General features: G+C 58.0%; 2 protein-coding genes across 3 annotated transcripts in view; one reads left to right on the top strand and one right to left on the bottom strand.

Annotated features, from left to right (window-relative positions):
• The window catches only part of NEK6 (NIMA related kinase 6), an 81250-nt gene extending 60169 nt beyond the window's left edge, over positions 1 to 21081 (top strand). For both annotated transcript variants that reach the window (XM_044264937.1, XM_044264936.1), the window contains exons 8-10: positions 8460 to 8554; positions 16248 to 16361; positions 19474 to 21081. In XM_044264937.1, the coding sequence (XP_044120872.1) occupies positions 8460 to 8554; positions 16248 to 16361; positions 19474 to 19584 (320 nt within the window). In that variant the 3' untranslated portion in view covers positions 19585 to 21081. The remainder of the gene's footprint in view (positions 1 to 8459; positions 8555 to 16247; positions 16362 to 19473) is intronic.
• Positions 21082 to 22099: 1018 nt separating this feature from the next.
• Positions 22100 to 24126, bottom strand: part of PSMB7 (proteasome 20S subunit beta 7) — a 64290-nt gene continuing 62263 nt past the window's right edge. The window contains exon 8 of the mRNA XM_044264935.1: positions 22100 to 22381. Within this exon, the coding sequence (XP_044120870.1) occupies positions 22270 to 22381 (112 nt within the window). The 3' untranslated portion in view covers positions 22100 to 22269. The remainder of the gene's footprint in view (positions 22382 to 24126) is intronic.

Genomic DNA, 24126 nt, shown 5'->3' with positions numbered 1-24126 from the left:
GGCAATCCAAGTGTTTTGGTGAGTTTGAGACTGTTTATCTTTCTGGTTTAAGAGCTTCAAAAGGTCAGACATTCAAGGGCAACTGCAGAAGAGAAGAGTCCAAGCCACTGGCTCTGTCCCCTGTCAGGCAGGCCCCTCCACTCCGTCCCTCCACACAGAGACTGCGGCGCTCGTCAGAGCCCGTTAGGATCACATCATTAGGAACGGGCGCAAATACGGGCTCGTCCGACAGGGTGAGTTTATCGACTCGGACTGGTGCACTTATTATATTAATGAGAAAGAATTGGAACTTGGGAAAAGGCTGCTCGCTAGGCCGGGCTCTTCCCGAGGCCTCCGAGCAGCAGCCCGGCTGAGTGACGGATGGAAGGAGCCCTCCTGGGGGCCGCGTACCCGTGTCCAGGAGTCACCCCCCCCATTCCCCTGAGCTGAGAGGCTGCGGGGAGCACGGCCCGGCCCTGCTCCCAGGACCTGCTCTCAGAACCGAGGGCTGGGCTCCACCACAGGCACAGCCCAGAGCTGTAACCTGGGACGCAATCCCCCAGACGCGGGGGAAGGGCCCCCTCTCCACCGTGAGGGTCTGCAAGCAGCCAGCTGAGCCTTCTACACGCACTTGGTCGGGCCAGAGATTGAACTAATTGCCACTGCGTTGTGGCTCCGTGAGGATGCAGGGTCCGGGCTCCTTCGCCCTCCATGCGTGGCTGTGAATGATGTATCTGCCGCACCTGGGCACCTACTATGCAGGGATGCTGGGTGGGGGGGTGCAGCCACGTTGCCCTGGCAACCACCTCCTCTCCTGGCCGCTGACCCCCAGTAAGGCTTATGCAAATCCCATCCCCTCCTGCCTCCCCCCACCCCCAGCCCCCTTCCCGCCCCTGTATTTGCTAACACGAGGCTGGCATGAAAGGGCATTAGTCATGCCATGGCCGGGCTGACAGGTGCGGTACCCAGCGGTGGCAGAGCGGCTGCCTCGGTGTCAGGAATCGGAGCCGTAATTAGAGCGTGGAGCAGAATGAGCGTCAGACGAATTACCAGGCAGCAGATCATATTTGTCAGGAAGGATTGCATACATAAAAATTAAGTGACAGTACACGCCGGCGTAATGAAAGAAAAATGAAAGATTTGCCTATACACAGCTCACAAGCTACAAGCAAGTGTCTCGCTCCGAGCCACGGCAGCAGCTGCAAGACAAATGGTAGGGCTGGGAGCGCAGGCCCCGCTTGTTCGGGAGCAGTGACAGGGCGGCCCCAGGCTGGGCCCAGGGCTGGGCAGTGCCGGGCCTCACCCTGCCTCTCGGGGCTGGGGAAGCCCCATCGGGTGCAGTAGTCAGCGTGCGCTGGCTTCCCCAGGCTGTCAACCCCTGGCCCGACCACAGGGCATAGCTTCCTTCCTTCTCCCTTCCCGGAGCCGACCGCCCTGGCCCTGGGCTAGGGGCTAGGGACTAGATTATGCAGCCTTCCCTGCTCTGAGGAGGCCTGCAGACTGGTGTGGGGACAGGGACAGTCAGTCCCGCAGTGGACTGATAAAGGGGTAGGTAGAACCGTCTCCCAAGGGCCTGCTGTGCACAGGCATGGTGTTGGCCTCCCCATCTCTTAAGTGCCCTGCCAGACCGGGGACCGCCAGGGGCCTGGGGCTGCATCTCCCCCTTCCAGGGCTGTCCTTTACTTCAGTTTTCTTTTGTCACTGACCTCACCAAAGAGGTGATTTAGTGAAAAAGACAAGGTTTAAAAGATGTTGAGAAAGCATTCTGCTTTTTAAAAAGTCATCCCAACAAGATTTCTGATCTCCATTTGACAGACAAGGATGCTGAGGCCCAGAGGGAGGGGTACTACATCCCTGTAGTCACCTGGCTAGCAGGGACGAGAGGCCATTGGGGTGTCATCTCTCCTCCGGGCAGAGCCACAGCATGCTGGGAGGTGGGCTTGGGTCCCGATGAGCTTGAGTTCACTGGACACCCAGACATTCGGGAGCGAGGAGCCCTCCCACCCTGCCAGCAGGGGCCGCCTGGGACTCTGGGGGCTTGTTCTGGGCCCCAGGGAAGGAGGAGGGAATGTCCCGTCCTTGCCACACTTGCAACTCCTCGGAGCCTGCCCGTGCTCGGCCCCTGGTGGGCCCTGGGGAGCATCTGCTGAGTGGGCACGAGGTCCTCACAGCTAGGCACCGCAGGGGATCCCATCAGTGGGGCACAGAGCACCGTGCAGACCCCTTCCCCCGACCTACACTTCCCATCCTTGCAGCCCAGGTCGCTGGGGAACCATTGGCCCAGAAAACCTGCTTCAGGAGGTGGATCCAGGTTCTGAGCGCTGACCTGGCAGGAGGCGGGGTCCCAGGAGGTTGCATGTGGCTGGCAAGAGGCACCTGGCTTGTCTGCCACACCCCTGGCATTTTCAGGGCACAGACTCTTCCTAGATGAGCTGACGCCAGGGAGGGAAAGAGAGTCTCCAGGGGCCACAGAGGAAGAATGGAGCCTGGCTGGGAGACAGACTACAGCTCAGCTGTGCATTCACTTGTCCACTTAGCAGGGCACGGGTCGGGCCCCAGGCCGCTCCCCAGGAAGGCCCCTGTACCCCTTAACAGAGGAGGAAGCCCCAGGTACCACGAGGGGAGCACCTTCGCCGTGTGACGCCCTGCAGGGTGCTCCAGCCAGAGCCGTGAGGGGCCATCTAAGACACCCCCTCACCTCGAGAGAGACCCCGACATGTGGATAATGGGGTGCTGCCCAGAATTGCAGCATTGTAGCATTGTGTGACCCGATGGGCAGCTCCGCTGGAGACCGTCGGTGTGGGAACTAGATGTTGCCGATGTTTGTATGGATGTAACAATCCAGAACTAGTCCCTGCTGAGGAAAGGGCAGCGTTTCCTCCAGGGCGGGGCTTCCCCCATCCCAGGGCCGCGGGCCGCTCAGCATAGGGCTGGCCGGTGGTTTGAGGGGGACCTGCTGACGTGTTGTGATACAGGTGACCCTGGTAGGGGTGTGTGAGAGTGTGTGTGCACGCGCGCGTGTGTGTGTACGCACCCAGAGGGCCAGAGTGGGGGCCGCAAGGACAGTCCGGAGAGGCCTTGCCTGCCAAGCGGACGACCCCGCCTTTCCCCCGTGGGGGCTGAGCAGCCAGTCTGATGTGGGGGGCAGAGGAAGGGCGGGGAGAGCAGGACAGGGAGGCTAAGCCAGTGCGTGGTCCAGGCCAGTGAGGTGGGGGCAGCCACTGGGGGCAGAGAAGAGGGAGCCCCCGCAGGATGGGGGACCTGGTGGGGTGGTAGGGGTGGGGGGTTTCCTAGGACAGATCACAGACAAAAATGCAGATCCCAGGGCCCAGCTCAGAGGAAGCCGCTCAGGTTCCAGAATCTGGTCTTCGCTCCCTCCCGCGTCGTCCTGCTGCTCCCTTTGCCATCCTCAGTCCCCCTGTCCGCAGCTCACCTCAGCCTCCTGGGCTCGCAGGGCCTTCCCAGAGCCCTGCCCCTTGCACAGGTGGGTCAGTGGCACTGACCCACGCAGGGTCAGTGTTTTCAGTCCCTGTTTTCCACGGAGGGAAATCAAGGCTCCCAAGGGTGAAGGGGGGGACTCTGAGGACCCTTGAGTGCAACCCGTCTGTGGCCCCAGTGGGCAAACTGAGGCTGGGGAGAGAAGTGCGTGCAGCCCCTCGTCCACACACCGGCCTGTGCGGCTCGGGTTGCACCCAGGGTCCCAGTGTCCGGGCACACCTGCAGTGGGGGGTGTCGGGGGGGGACCCCACGTTTCTCCGGCCGTTTTCAAGACCGCTGTGCAGGGAAGAAGTGCGGCCCACAGACGCCAGCCTCTCCTTCATGTGAAATCTCTGCCTTTTTCATATCTAATGAACACGTTTCAAACACGGCGAGCATCTCCAGACGTAGCAAAGTTTGTTTTGACAGGAGTGGCTCGTCTCCTGGATGCGGCCTCTTTAATCAGCTTCCGCTTTGAGCTCCCACGTCCTCCTCTGATATCCACCCAGTTTGAAATCCGGGAGTTCTAGGCAAAGACGGCGCTGGGGCGCTGGCGCTGGGAAGGTCGGGGTTTGCTAGGCTCCTGTTTCATATGCAGCCCCGTCCCCTGCTGCAGGGAGCGATGGTGGGGGCCGGCCAAGGAGAAGGAGAAGGGGCCTGGACAGTCTGAGCCCCTGCGGACTCTGTGCGGCTGCTTGGCCGGGGCCCCTGGGCAGGACTATGGCCCCAGCCGGGTGAGGCCTTCAGGGGGCTCCTCCTCTTGTCAACTTCTCCCACTCTTCCCCAGAATCGCGGCTCCCCGGGGGTTTGCGGCTACATCCTCGGGGCCCTGCTGCAAGCTTGGAACTTCTTTGAAGTGGCACATTTTATCTTGAAAACTCATGCAAGTTGTGCGTGGTGCTTCGTAATGTTTGAGTATCTGTTGTTGGGCTGGAAAACGGGTGTTACAGACTGAGTCCAAGGAACAGCAGGCAAAACACCAACACCCCAACTTTAAGGCTTGCAGATGGGGTCCAGGGGCCTGGAGAATCTGCCTAGGGTTGGGGACACGAGGACCCAGTACCCGGCAGGGATAGGCCAGTGAACACTCAGTGAACGCGTCGCACGTTCATTTGTTCCCCAGGTGTCTGAGCATCTGAAAGCAGGTCGGGGGTTGGGGGAGGCTGTGCTCAGCTCCGCAGACTGTGACGGGCGTCAGCATCTCCCGGGAGCTCTCGAGAGAGGCAGTGTCTGAGTGCCAGCTCTGGAGATGCTGAGCCTACAGGTCTGGGGTTGGGCCAGCTTCCAGATTATCAACAGTCTCCCCCAGGGGATTCAGCCGCAGCTCCTGGTCAGCCCAGCCGTTCTCTGTGTCCTTCTGGACACTTCCGGGGGCTGGCAACTCACTCCTTCCTGATGGGCCCTCTCCCAGGAGGGCCGAGCACAACATCAAGTCTCAGTCAACATTGGATGCAGAAGGACGGATAAACAGATGGACAGGTGGATGGCTGGACAGACTGATGGGTGCATAGATAAGCAAACGATAGGTGGGTGATGATGGGTGGGTGGGTGGATGGACGGACCGACGGATGGATGGACAGACAGGTAGGTAGGGAGATTGATGGACAGGTGATGGAAGGGTGGATAGATGGCCGCCTGCAGCCCTGACATCTTGGGAGAAGGTCCTTATCACCTTTGGGGGTTTGCCTTCCCCTTGCACTGTGGAAACGGGGGTAAAAGCAGAAAGAGCTATGGAGAGGTTGAAGATCGGGGGGGAGTGTGGAGGAGAAGGGGTCGTAGTACTCTCTTTCCTCACATGCAGGCCTGAGGAAGGATCTGGAGCCCCAGCAGAGGAAGAAAGTGGTGACAGAAGAGAGGGGCAAACCGAATGCCCAGGCCTCACTGAGCAGCTGGCTCTCCCTGGCCGGGGTGGGGCAGGGGAGGGGAGTGGGGGGGCAGCTGAACCTCTCTGGAACACAGAGAGCCCCGGAGGCAAGGGGACCAGCAGGTGCAAAGACACGGAGGCGAACTGAAGAACAGGAGGGGTTGGGCCAGGGTAGCTGTGTGTGGGACTCAAGCAGGGACCTGACACTGGCTGTTTTCTCTAAAGTGGGCCTGGGCCCTCCGCAGGCCATCTGTCCCCGAGTTCCTCCTCGGGAAGCCCAGGTGGGTCTCAGATGAGCAGAGGACAAGACTGAGGGTGGCGAGAGGCATCAGGGTCAGGCTGGTCCCCAGGGGCTGGGCGGGGGGTAGGAATGCACGGCAGCCAGTGGCGGACACTGCTGTCCCTCGCTGAGGATGGGACCTCTGACCTCCATTCACAGCATCCTGGGTTCCAGAGTCACATACACTGTGGTCCAGAGCCGCTGACTGAGAGCTGTTTGGATCCCATGCTGTGGTTTCCAAGTAACAAGTCACTCATTTCGTACTTGCCCATTCATTTCGCTCCCTCGTGACCAGAATATACAAGGGGCTGCTTGAAGGGACTTGCACTTGAAGGTGCAGTTTGTTTACAAAACCCCCCAAGGATTCATATGTTCACTGACAGCTCTTTCTGCTGAACAGCAGTTAGCCCGCTGATAGGATGACACATCTTTCCAACATGTATTTAAGTGATGGCTGCTGTCCTTATTGGGGATTATTACCACCCAAGGGTGATTGGTGTCCACACAGGGCACCAATCAGGGAGTCCCTCTGGGGTGGTACATTAAGTAGATGGTGCATTAGGCTGCAAGAAAATGGTATTAGCAGTGATACGACGCAGACAGATTCATAGCTCAGTGAAGAGGTGCTTAGAAGGTGCCCCCTGTGACCTCGTCCTGGGCAGGGCACTGGGACCCTTTGGGAAACAAGGTCCTGCCCCAGGGAGCTCAAGCCCAGAGCAGGACTTCCCTCCTCTACAAGTTCGCCGTAACTACTCCTCACCTGTCTCTAACGAGATGAGACACACAGGAAGATAATAAAATTTTCAAAGAGCTAAACTTTTCAGTGGCAAGGACTGTCCCTAAGTTTGAGCTTACGAGTTTTTCCACTTATTCTGGTGTTCCGCTGTCGTCTCTTTTTAAAATAATAATGACACCATCAAATGGTAGTTGGGGCTTTGTATTTTATAAAACACCCTTACCTAGCAGAACCAAAGTTGTCCCGAGACTTCTTTGGCCCACAGATTTCTGAAGCCTGGACCTCTGCCATGGGGTGTTTGTTCTCCCCTAGCGTCCCGTGAGTTCCATGGTGCAGGACTTCCCTCCTTCCTAGGTCAGAAGCCATGTCTCGGGCCCAGCCTCTGCCAAGCTGGACTCCGGCTCCTGACTTTAGCTGGATCAACAGCCACCACCACCACGTTTGTGTGGGATCCGCAGGTCTGTGAAAATGCTCTGTGTAGCAGCCTTCAAGGTCTGATCTCAAAGTATCCAGAACAATCGTCCTCCAATCAGACCACAGATCTGGCTACAAACCCAGACTCTGAGCCCCTCCTCAGCCCGGCCAAAGCAGCCCCTCTGCTGCAGTGTGCATGCCTCTGGGGACAGGGAGCTCTCCCCCTCTCAGGAAATCCTCTTCTCTCTGTACGGTTCCAGATCACCACAGGCGTGCCCTTCTGCTTTTTAACTGAGATGTGACATCCATACATGTCCCATTCTTGATAAAAATGCAATCGGGTAGTGTGTGCTCTTCTGGGCCTGGCTTTCACTCAGACTCCTGTCTGTGACTTCAATCCCTTTGGGGATGTGTACCTGAGGTTCGTTCTTGTTTGTTGCTGCGTACTATTCCATTGTGTGAGTAGGCCACACTATCAATTTATCCATTCTTCTGTTGACTGGCATTTGTTTCCAGTTTCTGGCTATTAGGAGTAAAGCCACTTTGCACATTCTTGGTCATGTCTGTTGATGGTCAGAAGCACTTGTTTTTCTTGGCCATTTCCCTGGGTGCAGACTTGCCAGGTTATGGTGTTGGTGGTATTTTCAGCTGTAATAGATGCTGGGGTAGATGGTTCTCCAAGGTAGAGGTACCATTTTTTGTCACTATCAGCAACACACGAGGGGTCCAGTTTCTCCACACATCACTAAGCTTGATTTATAACAGACTTTTTAACTTTAACTATTCAGGTGGGCGGTGGTAACTGATGAGGCTTTTAATTTGCATTGCCCTGATGACTAACGAGAAGAAGGTCATTTCATGTGCTCCCCAGCCACTTGGGATATCCTCTTTTGTGAAGTGCCCCGTTAAGTCTCCTGCAAATTTGAGTGTGGTGGTGGTGGTTTGTCTTTTACTTAGTGATTTATAGAAGTTTTAAAATATATTCTGCATACGGGGTCACTGTTGGGTATATGTATCCTGACTGTTTTCTCCCAGCCTGTGGCTTGCTTCTCAATTCTCTGAACAGTCTTGCAGGGGAACTGAAGTTCCTAATTTTAATGAAGTCCCCATTTATCAGTCTTTTCATTTATGGTCACTATCTTTTCTGTCCTTGGTTTGAGATAAGAAGTCTTGGCCAACCCCAAGTTTGGACCTGCCTGTCGGTGGCAGCCAAGAGCTCGCTCTCTAGAGCCCAGAGATCTGGGTTTGAACCTCAGTCCTGCCGCTTTCCTGAGCCTCCATTTCCCCATCTGTAAAGTGGGTGTGCCTCACTGCAGGACTGTCGGGAACAAGAACGCTCTGGTCGGCCTTAACGGGTTGGTTTTTCCCCCACTGTGGAGAGCCTTATCGGGGCTCTTCCAGGAGTCAAGCACTCGCCTGAAAGGACAGTTGACCAATCGTGTCCCAGAGCCGGATCCCGCATCCCAGTCCCCTGGACGCTTGGCAGAAACACCTAACCCCGTCCCCAGACTGAGTGTCAGGTCTCCAGGGGCTTTTCGTGCCCTAGCCAGCGTGGAAGCCAGTCTGGCCCAGCCCTCTCATCTGACTGAGGCGGGGAGAGGAGGAGACGGAGCCCGAGGCCCAGTCTCCCCAATGCCCAAGCCTCCCCGCCCCTCACATCCTTCTTGCACAGAGCGGAAGCGCCCACCCACTCCCATCCTGTATTTCAGTGGGGACACCTTACTACATGTCGCCGGAGAGGATCCACGAGAACGGCTACAACTTCAAGTCCGACATCTGGTCTCTGGGCTGCCTACTGTATGAGGTGAGTGTCTCTGGGCTTTCGGTGGGGTGTGCGTGGCAGGGGCCCGGCCCGGGCAGGGCTTACCCCACCAGCTCCAGGTGGGACCGCAGGGATGGGTGACATCCATCCTCCTCTGGCATGGGGTCCGTCTGGGTCCTGGCCTTCACCCCACTCGGCCCAAGATCTGCCTTATTAACGTCAGGCTGGAGGAGCTTGTTAGAGGCATGGCTGGTGACAGACAGGGGCCCGTATCACCCTTGGGCAGCTGCAATGAGAAACAGGGTCCCATGTCTGCCTGGGTGACAGAGGGGGCACAGGCTGCCCCAGTTTCCCTGGTAACCAGGATGCACCCATCCACTGTCGGTCATTCACCCGTGCATCAGGCCTCACACAGGGCCCTGGGGACAGAAGGGGTCAGCTCTGGCCCGTGCTCCCAACACGCTCCTCACAGAGGGCGTCCACGCTCTCCCAGGCTCAGCAACACGGGCCTCACTCGAGACCGCTGTCGCCTCCCCTGAGCCGTGAAATGGAGCCACCGCATGGCCATTTCCAGATCTGGTGGCCATTCTGGATGGAGGGATGGGAATATTTCTGAGTCTTGGCAGGCTCAGACAGGAGATGACATGAACACGTTGTGACCAGCCACCCCAGAGGTCTGGGAGCACAGGCCATCCCAAAGCCACGATGGTGTTGCAAGCCCCCAGGGGAGGGAGGGAGGCCTGAGCCCTTCAGTACCTCCGAGCTGGCGGCCACAGCCTCCAGCATCCTGGGCTGGACCATGTAGGGCTGAGCAATTCTGGGATTCTGTCCACTTGCTGAGCCCGCCTCCCCATCTGTAAAATGGGCCTAGTCCCCACCCCGCACCGCCCTCGTCCGGATAAATGAAAGAACAGACTGGAAAGGCTTTGAAAAATCCTCCAAGGAGCACAGTTTGCTTTCAAAATAGGAACCTTCATAGTTTGTCTGCTTTCCCCAGAGCGAATTTCAGCATGTGTGGGGGCTGGCTGGGAGTGGATAAGCTAAAGAGGCTTGTTACCATGCTGACATGGCCCGTGACTGCCAGGCCAGTGACGCTCAAGATAGTGCCAAGGGGGTGCCCGGGGGTGTTTGGGGGTCACAGAGACTGGCTTTTTTGCTTCCTTGGGACTGTGGACTCTGGGCCTGGAGCACGTGGTGCTTAGGTATAAGCTGAAGAATACGCTGTCCACTGCTGGTCCGCGTAGGGCGTGCCGTGGCTCCTGTGGCCGAGTCTTTGGCAGTCGGCCCACCTGTCCCTGCGTTACTGAGTGAGACTCTGAGGTCAGAACGGGTCCCTTCCCAAGGTTTAAAGTTCGTGATGTCTCTGTTGTAAGAGCAGATGTTTCATTTTAAAGAACTGGCCCAGTGGTTACAGAGGAAGCAGGGGGTGTCTATGCCTGGGACCCCCTGCCCCTGGAGGTCAGCAGCGTGTCATTGTGACCCACACTGTCATCTTGAAGTGACTTGGTCCCTGACAGAGACGGGGCACAGACCTGCTTTCTGGGACCCCGTGGGGCATCTGCTGTGGGAGGAATTCTTTGAATGGCCCCCAACAGGAGCAGCCAGGCTGAGGCGGTGTCCGGCTGGTGGCCGCAGGGGGTGGGGGCGTGCGGGGCGGTTCCTGGCCCTCGGGTGGAGGAGGGCTGAGTTGCGTTTTCTTCCCCCATCTCGGTCTCTGTGCACAGTCTGGCTGGTGTGGGGCTCGGGGGTCTGGAGTGGCTGTGGGCAGGCGGTGAGCTAGGGAAGGACAGCGGGTGCAGGAAGCAATCAGGAGGGAAATCAGCATCTTTGGCAACAAGAGAAAAGAGATGAAAGTCAGCATGGTCGTCAGCAAGGATGACAGGAAAGAAAGGCGTGTAGCCGGTGTGCCACATGCCTGCACGTCCCTAACAGCCCCAGAGGGCAGGTTTGATTTGGTTTTGCTGAGGAGGAATTAAAACCAGGTGGCCAAACCTTCAGCATCACACAGAACCTCTGGTCCTAGGGTCTGTCACCCAAGATGAATCACAAGTTCAGGGTCTGTCCAGCCGTCTCTCCGAGTCCAGGTGAACACCGTGGCCACCGGGCCTGCGAAGGCCAGTGACAGTGCCAAGCCCAGGTCATAGGCCAGCCCAGCCCTCTGCAGGCTCTGTGCACGCCATCAGCAGCCCTGCACCCTGCCCCGCCTGGGGTCTGAGGAGCGGCTTCCATCCCCCGCCGCCTGGGCATCGTCCACGGCGTCAGTCTGCAGGGTTAGGTCCTGCTGCTCGGGGACTCCCAGGACCAAGCAGATGCCCTCAGTGTGGCAGGGCTCCAGGGTGTGCGAGTGTGAATCCCAGTGTGCACGTGCGTGTGTGCGTGCAGGCAGCTAACTCACGGTGGTAATTCAGGTGAGCGCGTGTGGGGCCCTGGCGTGGGCCACTTGGGTCGGAGGGAACTGAGTTCAAAGCTCTGCTCTTCTCGCTTCCTAGAGGCCCTGGGGGGCCAGTCAGCATCTCGCTCCGGGAGCTTCCCTGGCCGCAGTGTGCACAAAGGGAGGCTGGCTCAGAGGAGGCCCCCAGCAGTGGCACGCGGGGGTCCACGACTCACCCTCGCTGACCCCACACCAGCCACGTGGCCGGCACCTGCGGCGGCGAGGACCCCGCACCCGGCCACCTTCCCCTTTCTGCTCTGGCCAGCGGGAACCTGAAGTGCGGCTTGGCCTCTGTGTCCGTGGAGGACTCGGCTCTGTCCTCCAGGCCTCACAGATCTTGTCCCCTGGCTGGGGGTGGGTTGGTTCTTCTCATTTTTCCGTTCTGGGTTTGGGATTTCCGGAAGCTGCTTCCTGCCTTGGGGAACCCTGGGGGTCTCTGAACATAAACAGACACTCGGGTGAGCAGGGTGTGAGTCCTGGCTGTGACGGGCAGCGGTGGCCTTCCCCCGGCGGCCAGGGGACGGCAGCTGACTCCCCGTGCTTGCTCCCCACCCAGGCCCCGCCTGAGCCTGGGGTCCCGGGAGGCGGTCCTCGGCGTCTCGTCTCCTCTGCCGCCCCTGAACAACGTCTGACCAGGCTCCCCAGCTTCAGGCCCTGGGCCAGCCGAGCTCATTAATTTGTTGGCAGCGTGTGGGACCCTGCGGCTCGCAACCGGGGAGGGACGTCTGGGCAGTGGGAAGTCAGGGAAATCCGTCAAATCCTTTGGGCCTGGTCGTCCTCGGGGGCACTGGGCCCGGATCTCCACCCGAGGGCCCGGGGCCTCCCACAGAAGAGGGTTCGCGAGGGCCCGGGAGGATGTCAGGCCCCAGGGGCTCTGCCGCGGGCTGTCACCCCTCTCCCCACTCCCAAGCCCTGCGGGGAGCGGATGTTTCCCCGGCAGACAGGGAGGGAGATGCATCTGGGCCCAGGGCTCGGTAATTGGGAGAAAGCCTCCCGCAGACACGGCTGGCGCTCCTGCTCCCCAGCCTGTGGCATGTTCCAGGAGCGCCAGCCTGCAGAGCCGTGGCGGGGACGCTCCACCCACACCCCCTTCAGGCCACGTCTGCAGATTGAGCGTGGCCCAGGGGGAGGCCTCCTGAGCCAGGGTGACCTGAAGGGACGGAGCGCGGCCCTGGCCTTCCCCGACCCCAGCCTGGGCCGGACGTCTCGGGAGCCTCCTGTTTTGGTTTTCTCCGGCTGCTGTAACAGATTACCACCAAGCTGATGGTTTCATACAACTTATAAAATTACTCATTTGCCGTTCTGAGGGCCAGAAGTCCAAAAGCCACTTCAGTGGGCAAAAGGCTAGGTACTCGCGGGGCCGGTTCCTTCCACAGATTCTACGGAGAATCCGCTTCCTTGTCTCTTCCGTGGAAAATGGAGAGATTACCTGCACTCTTTGGCTCTTGACCCCCTCCTTGTCCCCCTCTGGCAACTCACCTTCTCGTCCTCCCCCTTACGAGGACACTTGTGATTACATGTAAGACTTGCCTGGAGCACCCACATCCTTCCCACCTGGGGTCCTTGAAGGGATCTCATCGGCTGAATCCCTTTTGCCATCGAAGGTAACAGGTTCACAGGCATCCGGGATGAAGATGCAGACATCCCTGCGGGCCTTTGTTCAGCCCACTGTACCCCCTGTCGCCTGGGCAGCCAGGTGTTTGCTGAGGACCCCCTGAGCTCCCCTGAAGGTTCTGATGTTGACCCCAGGCTGGTGAGGAGCTGTCATGGAGCATTTCGGCTGGCTCGTCCTCCCCTGGCGTGGGGGCCTGCTGGGACCCATCTCAAAGAGGTCAGCCTGAAAAGGAACAGGCCGACGGCTCAGCAGCGGGGAGCGGCACTGCCCTAGACTTAGGGGTGAATCACAAGAGTCCCACGAGGCCATAAGGGAGGAAACGGGCTCAGGGAGAGGCACCCCAGGGTCACACAGCCAGGAAGTGGCCAAGATGAGCACTGGTCCCCAGGCCGCCTGTCAGAGCCCACCCCGTGGACAGGAGCCAGGCCCTGGCCAGAAGCAGGGCTGGATGCACGGGCCTTCCTGAGCCAGGGCCAGGCCCCTTCTCCCCAGCGGGTCCACTTGGGGGTAGGCATGACTGCATGGAGAAGGGGCCTGCATGGCCTTGGCCCAGAGCCCCTGTGAGAGGAAGGCCAGGCTGTGAGGAGCCCCAGGTGACAGCAGCATCCCCCCCCTCAGTGGCAGGAGCCCCCAGCAGAGAAACCGGAGCTCTGGCACCCCAGGGCTTTGTTTTCCTTCTCCAGCACGCCCCGTGGAGGCGCCGGCCCACAGGGCGGGCTCCGCAGCGCGCACGTACACACGAGCTCAGCTCTGGGCACCGAGCTGACGGAAATGGCTGGGCCAGTGCCGGCCCCAGGACCCTCGGCAGGGGACCTTCTCACGGCAGCCTCAGCGGACTGAGAGCTGGCAAGAAAGCTGCGGGGGAGCCAGACTGAGGACCAGCTGCCCCTGGGACAGAGCCCTGTTTGGAATTCTGGCTGGACCCAGAGAAGAGTCTGGGTGTCCTTTGGCTCGCGAGGGACCAGGGCTGTGGACCACGGGGTGATCGGCGTCTGTCGTTCCTGGATGTGCTCGGGAGATACTAGGTGACAAGTTGGGTGTCCTGACAGGGCAGGAGTCTAAGGCATTTGCTGTCATCTCTGAAGTCAGAGTCCCCTTCTCCCTCTGGCATCTCAGATCACACACCAGTGTGTCTGAGCCCCGCTGGCGGGGGGCGAGCGGCCACAGTCTCCCACGTGCCTGGCTGTGTGTCATCCCGATCATGCCAGAGAGGACAAGTTACGCATCTGAGGAGCAGCGCTGAGAGCCACGGCTCTTGGTGTTCTGACGCGGCCACCAGGATCAGCCCGAACGGCGGGTCCACCGCCACGTCCACCAGGCGGCGAGGGGGTGGGGGTGGGGGTCTCCTGGTCACCCGTGCCAGGATCTCCTCATTCCGGATAATTGTTCTAATCCCAGCACCTCGAGCAGGCCCAGAGGTTCCTTCACAGCCCGGCGCCCTGATCCCGGTGGAAGGCGCGTAGCCCGGCAGCGGGCGCGACGCTGCTGTCCTAGACGCTGCCTTTGTGGATGAAGCCGCTGTCTCGGCCTCCCGCGGTGGAGCCCTCTGCTGACCCCGTTGAGGACGGTGTGGGAGCGTCCCGCAAGGGAGGAGGAACGCTCTGAAGGGGCTTGCGTCCCCCCTAATTTCTGGGGCCCTTTGGGGATCCTCACCAGCAAGGTCTGTGCACATCCCAACGGCTTGTGGAGAGGATTAGCCAGTCTCCCTCCCGGGTCCCACACACGGGAAACCAGGGCCTGTGTTAGGGCACCAGCGTTTTTAAATGTTCTTTCTACTCTGAACAGAAACACTTTCTAGGAAAATCCATCTTAATCATGCAGCCACGACTCGGAGGGCACCCAGCTCACCCCGAGTGACCGCCCTGGAGCCTCAGCTGCTCTCTACCGTGGCAACAGATGTCCTTTTGAAACTGCCCAATTAGCCCTTCGCACCGAGGCTCTCATTTCAGCTGCTGGAACCGCATCACCCGAGCCGGTGCCATTCTGCACACTCGGCAGTAGGCCGGGCTCCCCGTCAGGCCGGTGGGGCCCGCAGTGGGCAGGGCCGCCACATGCCCTTCCCAGCCCAGGGCTCCCTCGCTGCAGCTTACCTGCAAGGGGGGGTTCCACAGCCCTCCTCCAGGGGCTCGGAGCCCCTGGTCACGGGCGGCGAGGTGAGGCTGGCCCCGAACGCCCCTGAAATCACTCGGCATGGCCCTGGCACCTGGGCCCACAGGTGCAGACCCCTGGGCCTGGGTCAGAGACAACCACAAAGTCCCCAGGCCGCACTGTGCTGCCTCCTCAGAGGCCTTTTGTAAACCCAAGAACGTCGCCTAGGCCCTCCTGAAGGAGGCCAGACCTGCCCGTGGGGGTGAGCAGAGGATGGGGTCAGACTGGGACACTAAAGCTTGGTGGGCCCTGCACACCCAACACTCACGGCCTTCTCCCCGCCCTGCGCTAGGGCTCGCTGGCCGGCCCTCGGGGCCTGAGGCCAAGTGAGGATCCCTCAGGGGGCCGGGGAGGCCCTGGCCGAGGAGTCTGCACAGAATGGCCTTGGCAGCCCGGCTCCCCAGCGGACAGGCAGGCACAAAGACCCGACGGCACTTCATTAGCAGGAGGCGTTGGGCGTCTTCTGGTGGCAGGCAGCAGTGAGCCGGAGTGACAAGAAGCACTTGAATCCCATTACGGGTTCATCAGCGGGGTGGGGGGGGCGCCGGGCAGTGTGCCGGGCACAGCTGCCCTGAGCTCCCGCGAACCCCGAGTAGTGCCGTGAGGGACAGGGTGGGGAATCCGGATACCCTCCTGAAAGGGCAAGACTGGTAGCTCCCCGACTGGGGGAGACCCCGCTTGGCCACCATCACAGGCCTCTCGTTTCCCAGTGCCCCAGGGTGGAGCTGGTGTCCCCGGCCTCATCAGGCTGGGGACACCCGTGCCGGCCGAGCCTGCCCGGAGCCCTGCAGGTGGAGCCTTTCCCATTTTGCGGACTAAGAAACAGGAAGCCAGACACCCAGCAAGAGTGAAGAGCTGGGACTCGGGCAGGCTGCGGCCGGCTGCGGAGCCAGGCGCTTGCTGCCCCTCCACCCCGGAGCTTCTGCGAGGCATGGGGTCCCAGACCCCCGCATCCAGGGCTGCCGGCTTCTGCAGAGAGCACCAGCCACTGCCCCGAACTCCAGGCCCTCAGGCTAATGAAAACCAAAAATGAAAGGCCTCACCTCCCCCCGCCCCCAAAATGCTAGTCCTTGGGTAATTTCCTCAGTGCGTTACTTAGACATCCTCCCATGGGTGTCTTCGGAATGGAACAATGCACCAGAGAGAGCCTGCTGGGCGCAGGCACGAATCCCAGTGAGCAGGGCCTGTTTCCCCATCTGCCGTGTGCACGCGACCAGAATCGGTCCTGGAGAGCTGCGGCGTGAGGCGTGTCGTGTGACTGCACGCGGCTGGCCCTCCCTATTCAGCTCCCCCTTCCCTGTTGCCTTTAAAGTTTTACCACTGAAGCCTCGTGCCACTGAATTTGCTTGCATGACAAGGTTCAGTTCAGTTCAAACTGCTACTGTGTTGCATCCCAGCTCCCTCAGGGTTTTTAAGAGATCCTTCTGGACAGTCTTCCATCAGGACCAGAGGAGGACGGTACCCCAATCTGGAGTGGTCCCTTTTGCCCCTGGACCTCAAGGCTGAAAACTCACTTTTCTTATCCCCCCTTTCCCCCGCAGATGGCAGCTCTCCAGAGCCCCTTCTATGGAGATAAAATGAACCTCTTCTCCCTCTGCCAGAAGATCGAGCAGTGTGACTACCCGCCTCTCCCTGGAGAACATTACTCGGAGAAGGTGAGTTTGCTGCCGCCAGGCCTGGGAAGCTTTACGGCTAGCAGTGGATTGAGAGGAGAACCATTTCCAAAATGCCATGGCTGTGGGTATGAACTTGGGTTCTCTTAACTGGGTGAAAAGGAAAGATTTCTGGGAAAGTGACACGGGGCGGCAGGGTATGGGGGAAAAGTAGATTAATTTTACTAAAGAGGTTTCATGGACACCAGTGTGGGCCCCCACAGCAGTATATGGCCCAGAAACCAGCAGGAGCTGGCCGGGGAGGCCCCGTTGGCACACTTCTGCCCATTTGGCTCCCAAGCCAGTGCTTGAGTACGAGGCTGGCCGCTGCAGGTCCCAGAGGCAGGCTCTGTGCCGTGTGGGACAACAGGAACCAGACGCGGAGGCGGGAGGTGGCAGGACCTCGGGTGCCCCATCCCCCGCGCTGGCTGCCACTCCGTTCCCATGACAGGAAACCACGGCAAACAGCCTGGTCTCCTTGGGCTCTTATTTGCAGCGTTTTACTCTGGGTGCGAGGGCTCTGGACACAGTTCTGGCATTGGGTCCGTGCCAGGTCCCAGCTGCGTGTGCGTATCTCCTCCCTCAGTGCCATCTTCTGGAAAGCAGGGCTACTGTTTCACCCCTGTAAATAGGATGTGCAGATGAAACGACAGGTTTACAACACAGCGTGGCTAAGGGTGTGGCCCCTTTTCCCTGTTCCTGGGCGAGTCATTGAACTCTTCGGAGCCTCGGTCTCCTCGTCTGTAACACGGGGATAATCCTAGAGGTGGCCGCCCGGGGTCAGTGTAAGGATTCGGTAATGCATGTGATGTGCTCAGCTTAGCACCGGGCTCACACTGACCCCAGCGCCACCAAAAGGAGCCACCAGCTGTAACAAAGGGCCTGGCTCTGGGTAAATGCTGTGCCGACTCTCCATGCTCCTTCTGTCGAGGGCCGCACTAGTGGGCGTGGGGCGGACTCCGGGACCTCCCTGGGCCCACCCTGCAGACCACAGGCTGTTGTGGCAGGACAGCAGCTCACATTTATGACTTACCGTGGGGTCCTTCCCCGCCTCCTGTTTTACCGAGGAAACTGAGACACGGATAGATTAACGTAACTTGCCCAAGGTCACGTAACTCACAAGTGGCAAAGGCGGGATTGGAACCCAGAGATCCTGCACGCGGCCACTGTGTAGTCCTGTTTCTTGATGCCACGCCTCTTCGGGAGCCAGTGGTCCCGCTGGGCTGAGGTGCCACCTGTGCAGCTTGCTGCGGTCCCAATCCTGGAGGTTCGGAAGGCTCTGGAAGGAGCAGCCCTCGTGCACCAGGGGCTTGGGCTGCAGCGTGTCCACTCACACGGTGTCCAGGCAGGCCGATCAAAAGGGTCATCAGCAACCCCTCTTGGCAGCCTCCACACTTAACACCACGCTCACTGGCATCGTGGACTCCGGAGGACGAGGGTCAGGGTCGGGAGGACACACTCCTGGAGAGTCGTCTGGTGCCCTCTCTGTTGTGGCTCTAGCCTCAGCGGCTTGACAGAGTTCTTCTGCGTCTCCCTGAAGGAAGTACTTAAGTCCTGGACTTCGAGTTGGCAGGACAGGTCCAGTTAAGGGATTTCCTAACCAAGTTCATAGTTGCATTTGGTTTTTCTTTTCTCACCTTTTAAAATTTGAAAATCTGTGTTATTTAGAAGAAGCTTAGACTTGGACCTTGGAGCACATCAGAACTTCTCTGTGGCCCTTTCCCACCTATAAATGGGAACCATAATCTCTGCCTTGTAGACAGAAGTTGAAATGAAATCAAACCGCATAAAGTCCTCCGCCCCCTTCTCCCAAGTCAGTCACTCCGACTCTGTGGCCTCGCACACCCTAGAGCGTCCGGCTGTCGCCAGCTCCGTGCAGCATTTCTAGGCCGGGTGTTAGGAAGCCAGAGGGGCTTCTCCGCACTGGAGTTGCTCAGCTCACCTCACTTTTGAAGTTCACGTGTCACCTCTTAGGGGTATAAGACACGTTATTGTTGTTTCTCAGGTTTTCAAACAGGCTCTCACTGCCAACTGTGTAGTCTCTTCGCTGCGTAATTGGGAGTTACGATGGCTTTACCTTCCTCCGTTTTCCTTGGGTACATGAACTTGTCAGGGGCCACTACTGCTGCCTTCCCCTGAATATTGTGAGATTCCGCAAATTCCTAAATGGACTGTCTGGTCACACGCAACCTCCCACTCCAGGAGTGCTCAGGCCGCCCACGGGCGCAGCCGCAGCTTTCAGGCCAGGGGTTTCCCAGTGTTCATGAAGCAAAACCCCAGAAAGGCAGCACGCGGGTTGCAGAGAAGCTCACGGTGCCCGACCCTGGGAAAGCTCGTTTGCAGCCTGAAACACCTCGGGTGTGAAACATGGGAGCACAGTAGCCCCAGGGCCCCCGCCTGACCCCTCCAGCCTCGGCAGACTCCCTGAGCACAGCCACCAAGTCCACAGGAGCCCTCTTATTCAGGACCAGCCCAGCCCTCTCTCTGCTGCAGCCCCCCAACCCCGCAGGGCCAGCCGGCCCCTCCAGCACCAGGTATTTAAATGAAAAAATTGCAGTGAGCCCAGTGATGCAAGTTAAGATGTAGGCTTTTTAAGGTCATTATTTTAATTACCATTAAAATAATTGGCACTCTGGCTATCAGAAGAACCGGGGCGATCAGAGGCTCAAGGCGCCCCTCCCCCACCCCGAGGCAGGCGCAGCCTTCAGTGTCTGTATAATTAAAAGCTCCGTCTTTCATGAGCACAATAAAGAGGCCAGGGGGTGGGCAGACTGCAGCCCTGCTGCATGTTAATGCATTTATTATGATCAATAAGCCCTTGCCTTGAGTTCTGTCCTCTGGTTTGGGTGTCGGCATGACTGACAGCAGACACACACACACACACACACACACACACACACAGCAGTGTGGGCAGTTGGAAGTTCACAGTTGTTTGGACGGAGCCACTCACAGGGTCTCCAAGTGTGGCCTTGGGGCCAGACAGGCCTAGCACTGGCGCTGGCTCCCCTCGGTGGCCGTGGTGGGCCCCTGTGTTCGCTCACCCATGTGCCAGGCGTCCCCTCCGGTAGGAGGGCGGAGCCTCCCGAGGGGTAACATGTTATCTTCTCCCTTGCAGTTACGGGAACTGGTCAGCATGTGCATCTACCCCGACCCCAACCAGAGACCCGACATCGGCTACGTGCACCAGGTGGCCAAGCAGATGCACGTGTGGACCTCCAGCACCTGAACGCGGACGCCGCGCGCCGTCTGAGCCGCTCCACTCTGCCTCACCTGAGTCTTCTCTCCGAAGTGGCCGCCGGGTAGCCTAGATCAACTAAGACCAGAGGGTTCGGCGGGTTCCCCAGAGGGGGCCGGGCTTCGCAGCAGATGCTGAGTGCAGAGCAGCTCGGGGAGGGGCACTGGTCACAGGGTCACTGGTGGTCACATTCGAAAGTCCTTTCTTTAAACTGTGGACAATCTCGGCTGGCTTGTTACCAAGGGTGGGTGGTTCGGCGAGCCACCGGCGCAGCCCTCGCATCCGGATTGTAATGTGAATGTCTAGGATGATTCCTTCAGCGACCCGTCAAGGTTTGTAAGAACGGGAGAATTGCAGGAGACTGTGTGATTTGTAGTGAGCCTTTCAAAATGGTTAGTAGCAAGTTCAGTTTAGCTCTTAGGATCTTTTCAAAAAAAATCAAGCTCTGTGCTTGCTCTGTTGTAAAAGGATAAAGTGGAAATAATTTTTTAGAGTGGAGATTTTCCAAATATTTTTTATCTACATTTATAACTTGATAAATGACGATGAGGAGAGCCCAGCATCCGGCACAGAGTCTCAGAAGGCACCTGGTCTCCCGAGAGCCACGGGTGTGTTCTGTGTGGCCTGGCCTAGCCCTCCTCTCCTGACCTCCGGCTCCGTCCCAGGCACCTCGGGCACTCCCGCCATCGCCTGCTGGAAGGCCGGCAGTTCATTTAACAGTGTTAAGGGTCTATTCTCCTCTGTGGGAAGCACGGGATACAAAAAATAGAAATATAAACCATGCCCTCAGGCTGTTCTCTGTACAAGTTCTGGTTCTGCAACTGCCTACTATGACCCTGGGCACCTCTCTTAGCCTCTCTGAGCCTTAGTTTCCTCATCTGTAAAATGGGACTAATAGTGTCTACCTTCAGCCTTGCTGTCAGAATTGGAAATAAAATAGGCACGTTACCTAGCATTTTGTAGATGATCCCAAAAATGGTAGCCACTTACCTGCCCCTTCATAAAACTGAAGTCCATGGACCGTGTAAGTCAAGAATTAACGTACAACTGTATGATGCGTAGGAAACCAGAATTATGTTCATTTATTTCTTGTTCCCAAATAGGATTAACTGTGAAGACTAATTTATAAATGTGAACTTAGGGAAAGCTCATGCTCTGAAGGAAATAGTTTGAATTTTGCTTTTCTACTCAAGTTAATCCTCATATGGTCTAAGTTGTCACCCATCGACCTGGTGACAGTTCAGCCTCCAGATAGAGACGTGCCCGCCCATTCAGCGTCCTGGCCAGGTGCTCTGACTGCAGCCGACTTGCTGACCAGGGGCCCAGGCCTCCCTGGGGGTAAAGGACTTGGGCTGGGCCATGGCTCTGTTTCCACGTGTGAACTCTGTTCTACTGTAACCCTGCCGGGTTTGGGACATTTTCTTCAGATGCAACCTTTGCTTTGTACTTGTTTTCCATGTTTGAAATAAAATGGGGTAAGTGGGGTCACTTCTGCGAGTGAATACGATTCACAGGTAACTTAAAAACAGCCTCATGTTACAGCACAATTTCCCCAGATGCCTTTAAAAACAGAATTTCTCAGGCCCCAGACATTCTGAGTAATCTTGGAATTTTTTTAAGCTCCCCAGATAATTTTGATCATCATCAGCCAAGACACTGCTCTAAATAATTCCATTGTTCCCCCTACCCTACTCCTTGCAGTTTTAACAAAGGAGGCTGCCCCCAAAATGGGCTCGCTCTGGAAGATCATGGTGCTGGGACTCTCCCGTGTACCCCAGCCACGCTCTCTCTGGGGGAGAGTCAAGGCCCGATCTCCTGCCTAGCACTTGCCACTAAAAGTTTTTCTGATTCCACACAGAGTTTTTTGCACATATTCTGCTATGGCTCTCAGAGCCTCTACTGTGTCACCGTGGCAGAATCAGACGCGGATGACTTGCTTTCTGTACACCATGCTCCATTCAACACCATGAGAGCAACTTTGCCCACCAGGACCCTCTGGAGGCATGAAATTTCAACCATTCACCAGGCCCGAGGGCCTGTGAGATGATGGTACCCTAATTATTACAAACAGCAAGCCGCAGAGCATTCCACTGACTTCTGTGAAAGTGGCCGACGAGCAGTGGACCCAGTTTTTTGCAGCTAATGGCGAAGCCAACTGTCCACCTACCTGCTTTTTCTTGGTACTTAGAACTGATGTCTCTACTTTTTTCCTACTTGGCTGCTAATTTAAAAGGCTGTGCTGCCCTCACTCTAAAAAAAGCAAAACAAAACAAGAAAACCTGGGACCACCCCGAACAAAGAGGAGAAGTTTGCACAAGGATGGGCAGAAAGGTTCATGTGACTTCCACGACAGAGGAGGCCTCACCTGCTTTTGGGAGGAGGGTCCCGTTGTTCTTAGACCTGTGTGAATGCAGACAGGCACTGGGGGAGGCAAGCCTATCCTGAAAGGGGGGGGCAGGTTGATGAGCTTTAGTGACTAAAAAAACCACACAACCTCCAGACCTCAGCCATTCCATCCGGTTTTCATTTTTATTGGGTCTCATTCAGCAGACACTGCGCTAAATGAAGGTCTTACGGGGGAGCCTCCACTCCCCCCTCCCCCCCCCATAGAGCACAGATCAGCCCATCAGGGTGATTCCTGTGCTGCTCAGAGCCCAGGTTCTCCCTGGACACCATTCAGGAAGTGTCCATTGTTTGAACTGTCTCTTCCAGCACCTCGATTTCCAGGCTGGTGACTTTTTCAGTGAGGACCGCAGTCGTCCCTTTCTCACACCTGTACCGGCCAAACCTAGTGGGAGAGAAACAAAAGCAGCGTTAGGATCCCCTCAAGGAGCCCAACAGAGGCCTGGAGAGAGGGACAAGTACTCAGGCAAAGCAGCAAGCAGGACTGGACTCAAAGCCTGGCTCTCCTGTTTCCCAGCTCTGTAACCCCGGGCGGAGAGGTACTCCACTGCCCCAAGGCTCACTCTCCCCGGTGCTCCAGGACTACAAAATAGGGGTGCCAGTAGATGTGTGCCCCAAAAGCGCTCAGAGAGAGCACCTGGCACTTAGTGGGCCCTCACATTTCCCTTCCACCTCACCGTCCCCAAAAGATGCTGGAAAGCACCTGGCCATTTGCCTTTGAGCTTCAACTCCCCCAAAGCACCCTTCCGTATCAGCAGGAAGCGGGCCCTTTTGTTAGGCTGTCATCACCCTTCTCTTGTGTAGAAACAAGGATGACCTAATTATTACCTTAAACACTAAAAACATGTGGAAGCGAGAACAGTATAAAAATGACCCGCAGGCAGACTCTGGACTTGTCCCTCTAGACCACACTCCTGAGCCTCGGGAAGGGTTAGCTGTTCCCTGCGGCAGCGCGGCGGGGTCACCACCACATCCTGCCCCACGCCTTCTCTCGGGGTGACTCGACAGCGGTTTCTCCGAGCACAGTCTGTAAGAGCCACATCTGAGCTGCTAATTCTCACACTGGGGCCAGGAATTACAGTATCGTCAAACAGCAGTACAAATCCAACTGTTCCTCTGGTCTTTCCCCAGCTGGGACATTATTTCTGTCAATCTGGCGTGGATTAACAGAAGGCCGCTGGCTATGCTGTGACCACGTGCTCCTTGAAAACCATCCCCTCAGATGGGCACTGGTGCTCAAACTGGGAGCAGGAAGCAGGAAGAAGCGGATGTCAGAGCTCTGCAGAAACCCAGGAGCTCGTGCAGCAGGCGGCTGGCCTCATTTCTGCCCGGCCCTCGGGCTCCACCACACTCTCTTCCAAGGATCAGATGGCAGCACCTTCTCGGAGATGTGCCTCACCCCACCCCTCCCCTGCTGGCGTGAAGATGCAGGCCCCCCCCTCCCCCGCCGCCGCCTGGAATGGACCCCCGGCAGCCTGTGGTCTTGGAGCCAGAGCCCCTTGTGGCTCCTGTGTGCCTGACTCCTCTGAACCACCATGGCCATGGGAGGCTCCGACACACGAGAGCCTCCTCACCACCCCGGGGCACGGGCGCCTGGTATCAGCAGGCAGGGAGGGCCTCCCCAAGCAGGGCTGCAGCGGGCTTGGCAGCAGAGCAGCCAAGAGGAAGTTACAGGGCTGGGTGACAACTGCCCAGCCGAATCTCTGCCCCCAACCCCACCCCCTGACTGCCCACTCTGCGAAAGGCTCCGCTATCCCAGGCGGCGCCCACCAGTCAGCCACTGGCAGGAAAGAGGGCAACGGGATTCCGCAGTGCAGCGCTGCCCTGGGGCCCAGGCCCTGAGCCGCAAGTGGCTCTGTCCAGAGGGCAGGGGGCGCACAGCTGCCACGGGCTGAGTCCCTCCGTACCAGCTCACTGAATCTTTACAACTCGCCAAGGGGGTCATTTTGTGTCTGTTCTTGTCGGTTTACTCACACGTTGTGAGTGCCAATGTCCTGAAGAATTAAGATGCGCCACTGCTGAGCACAGGTTCCTTGTCCTACACAAATACTCCTTTCAGAGGCTCAAACGTGGCTTCCAGATTCCTCACCCAGGACGCTGTTCTGTCTGGATGGAGCGGAACCACGTCGC

Source organism: Neovison vison, chromosome 9 (genome assembly GCF_020171115.1).
Source record: "Neovison vison isolate M4711 chromosome 9, ASM_NN_V1, whole genome shotgun sequence".
Classification (NCBI taxonomy): domain Eukaryota; kingdom Metazoa; phylum Chordata; class Mammalia; order Carnivora; family Mustelidae; genus Neogale; species Neogale vison.
Note: the sequence above shows the minus strand (reverse complement) of the source record. Positions and strands in the feature narration are given on the sequence as shown.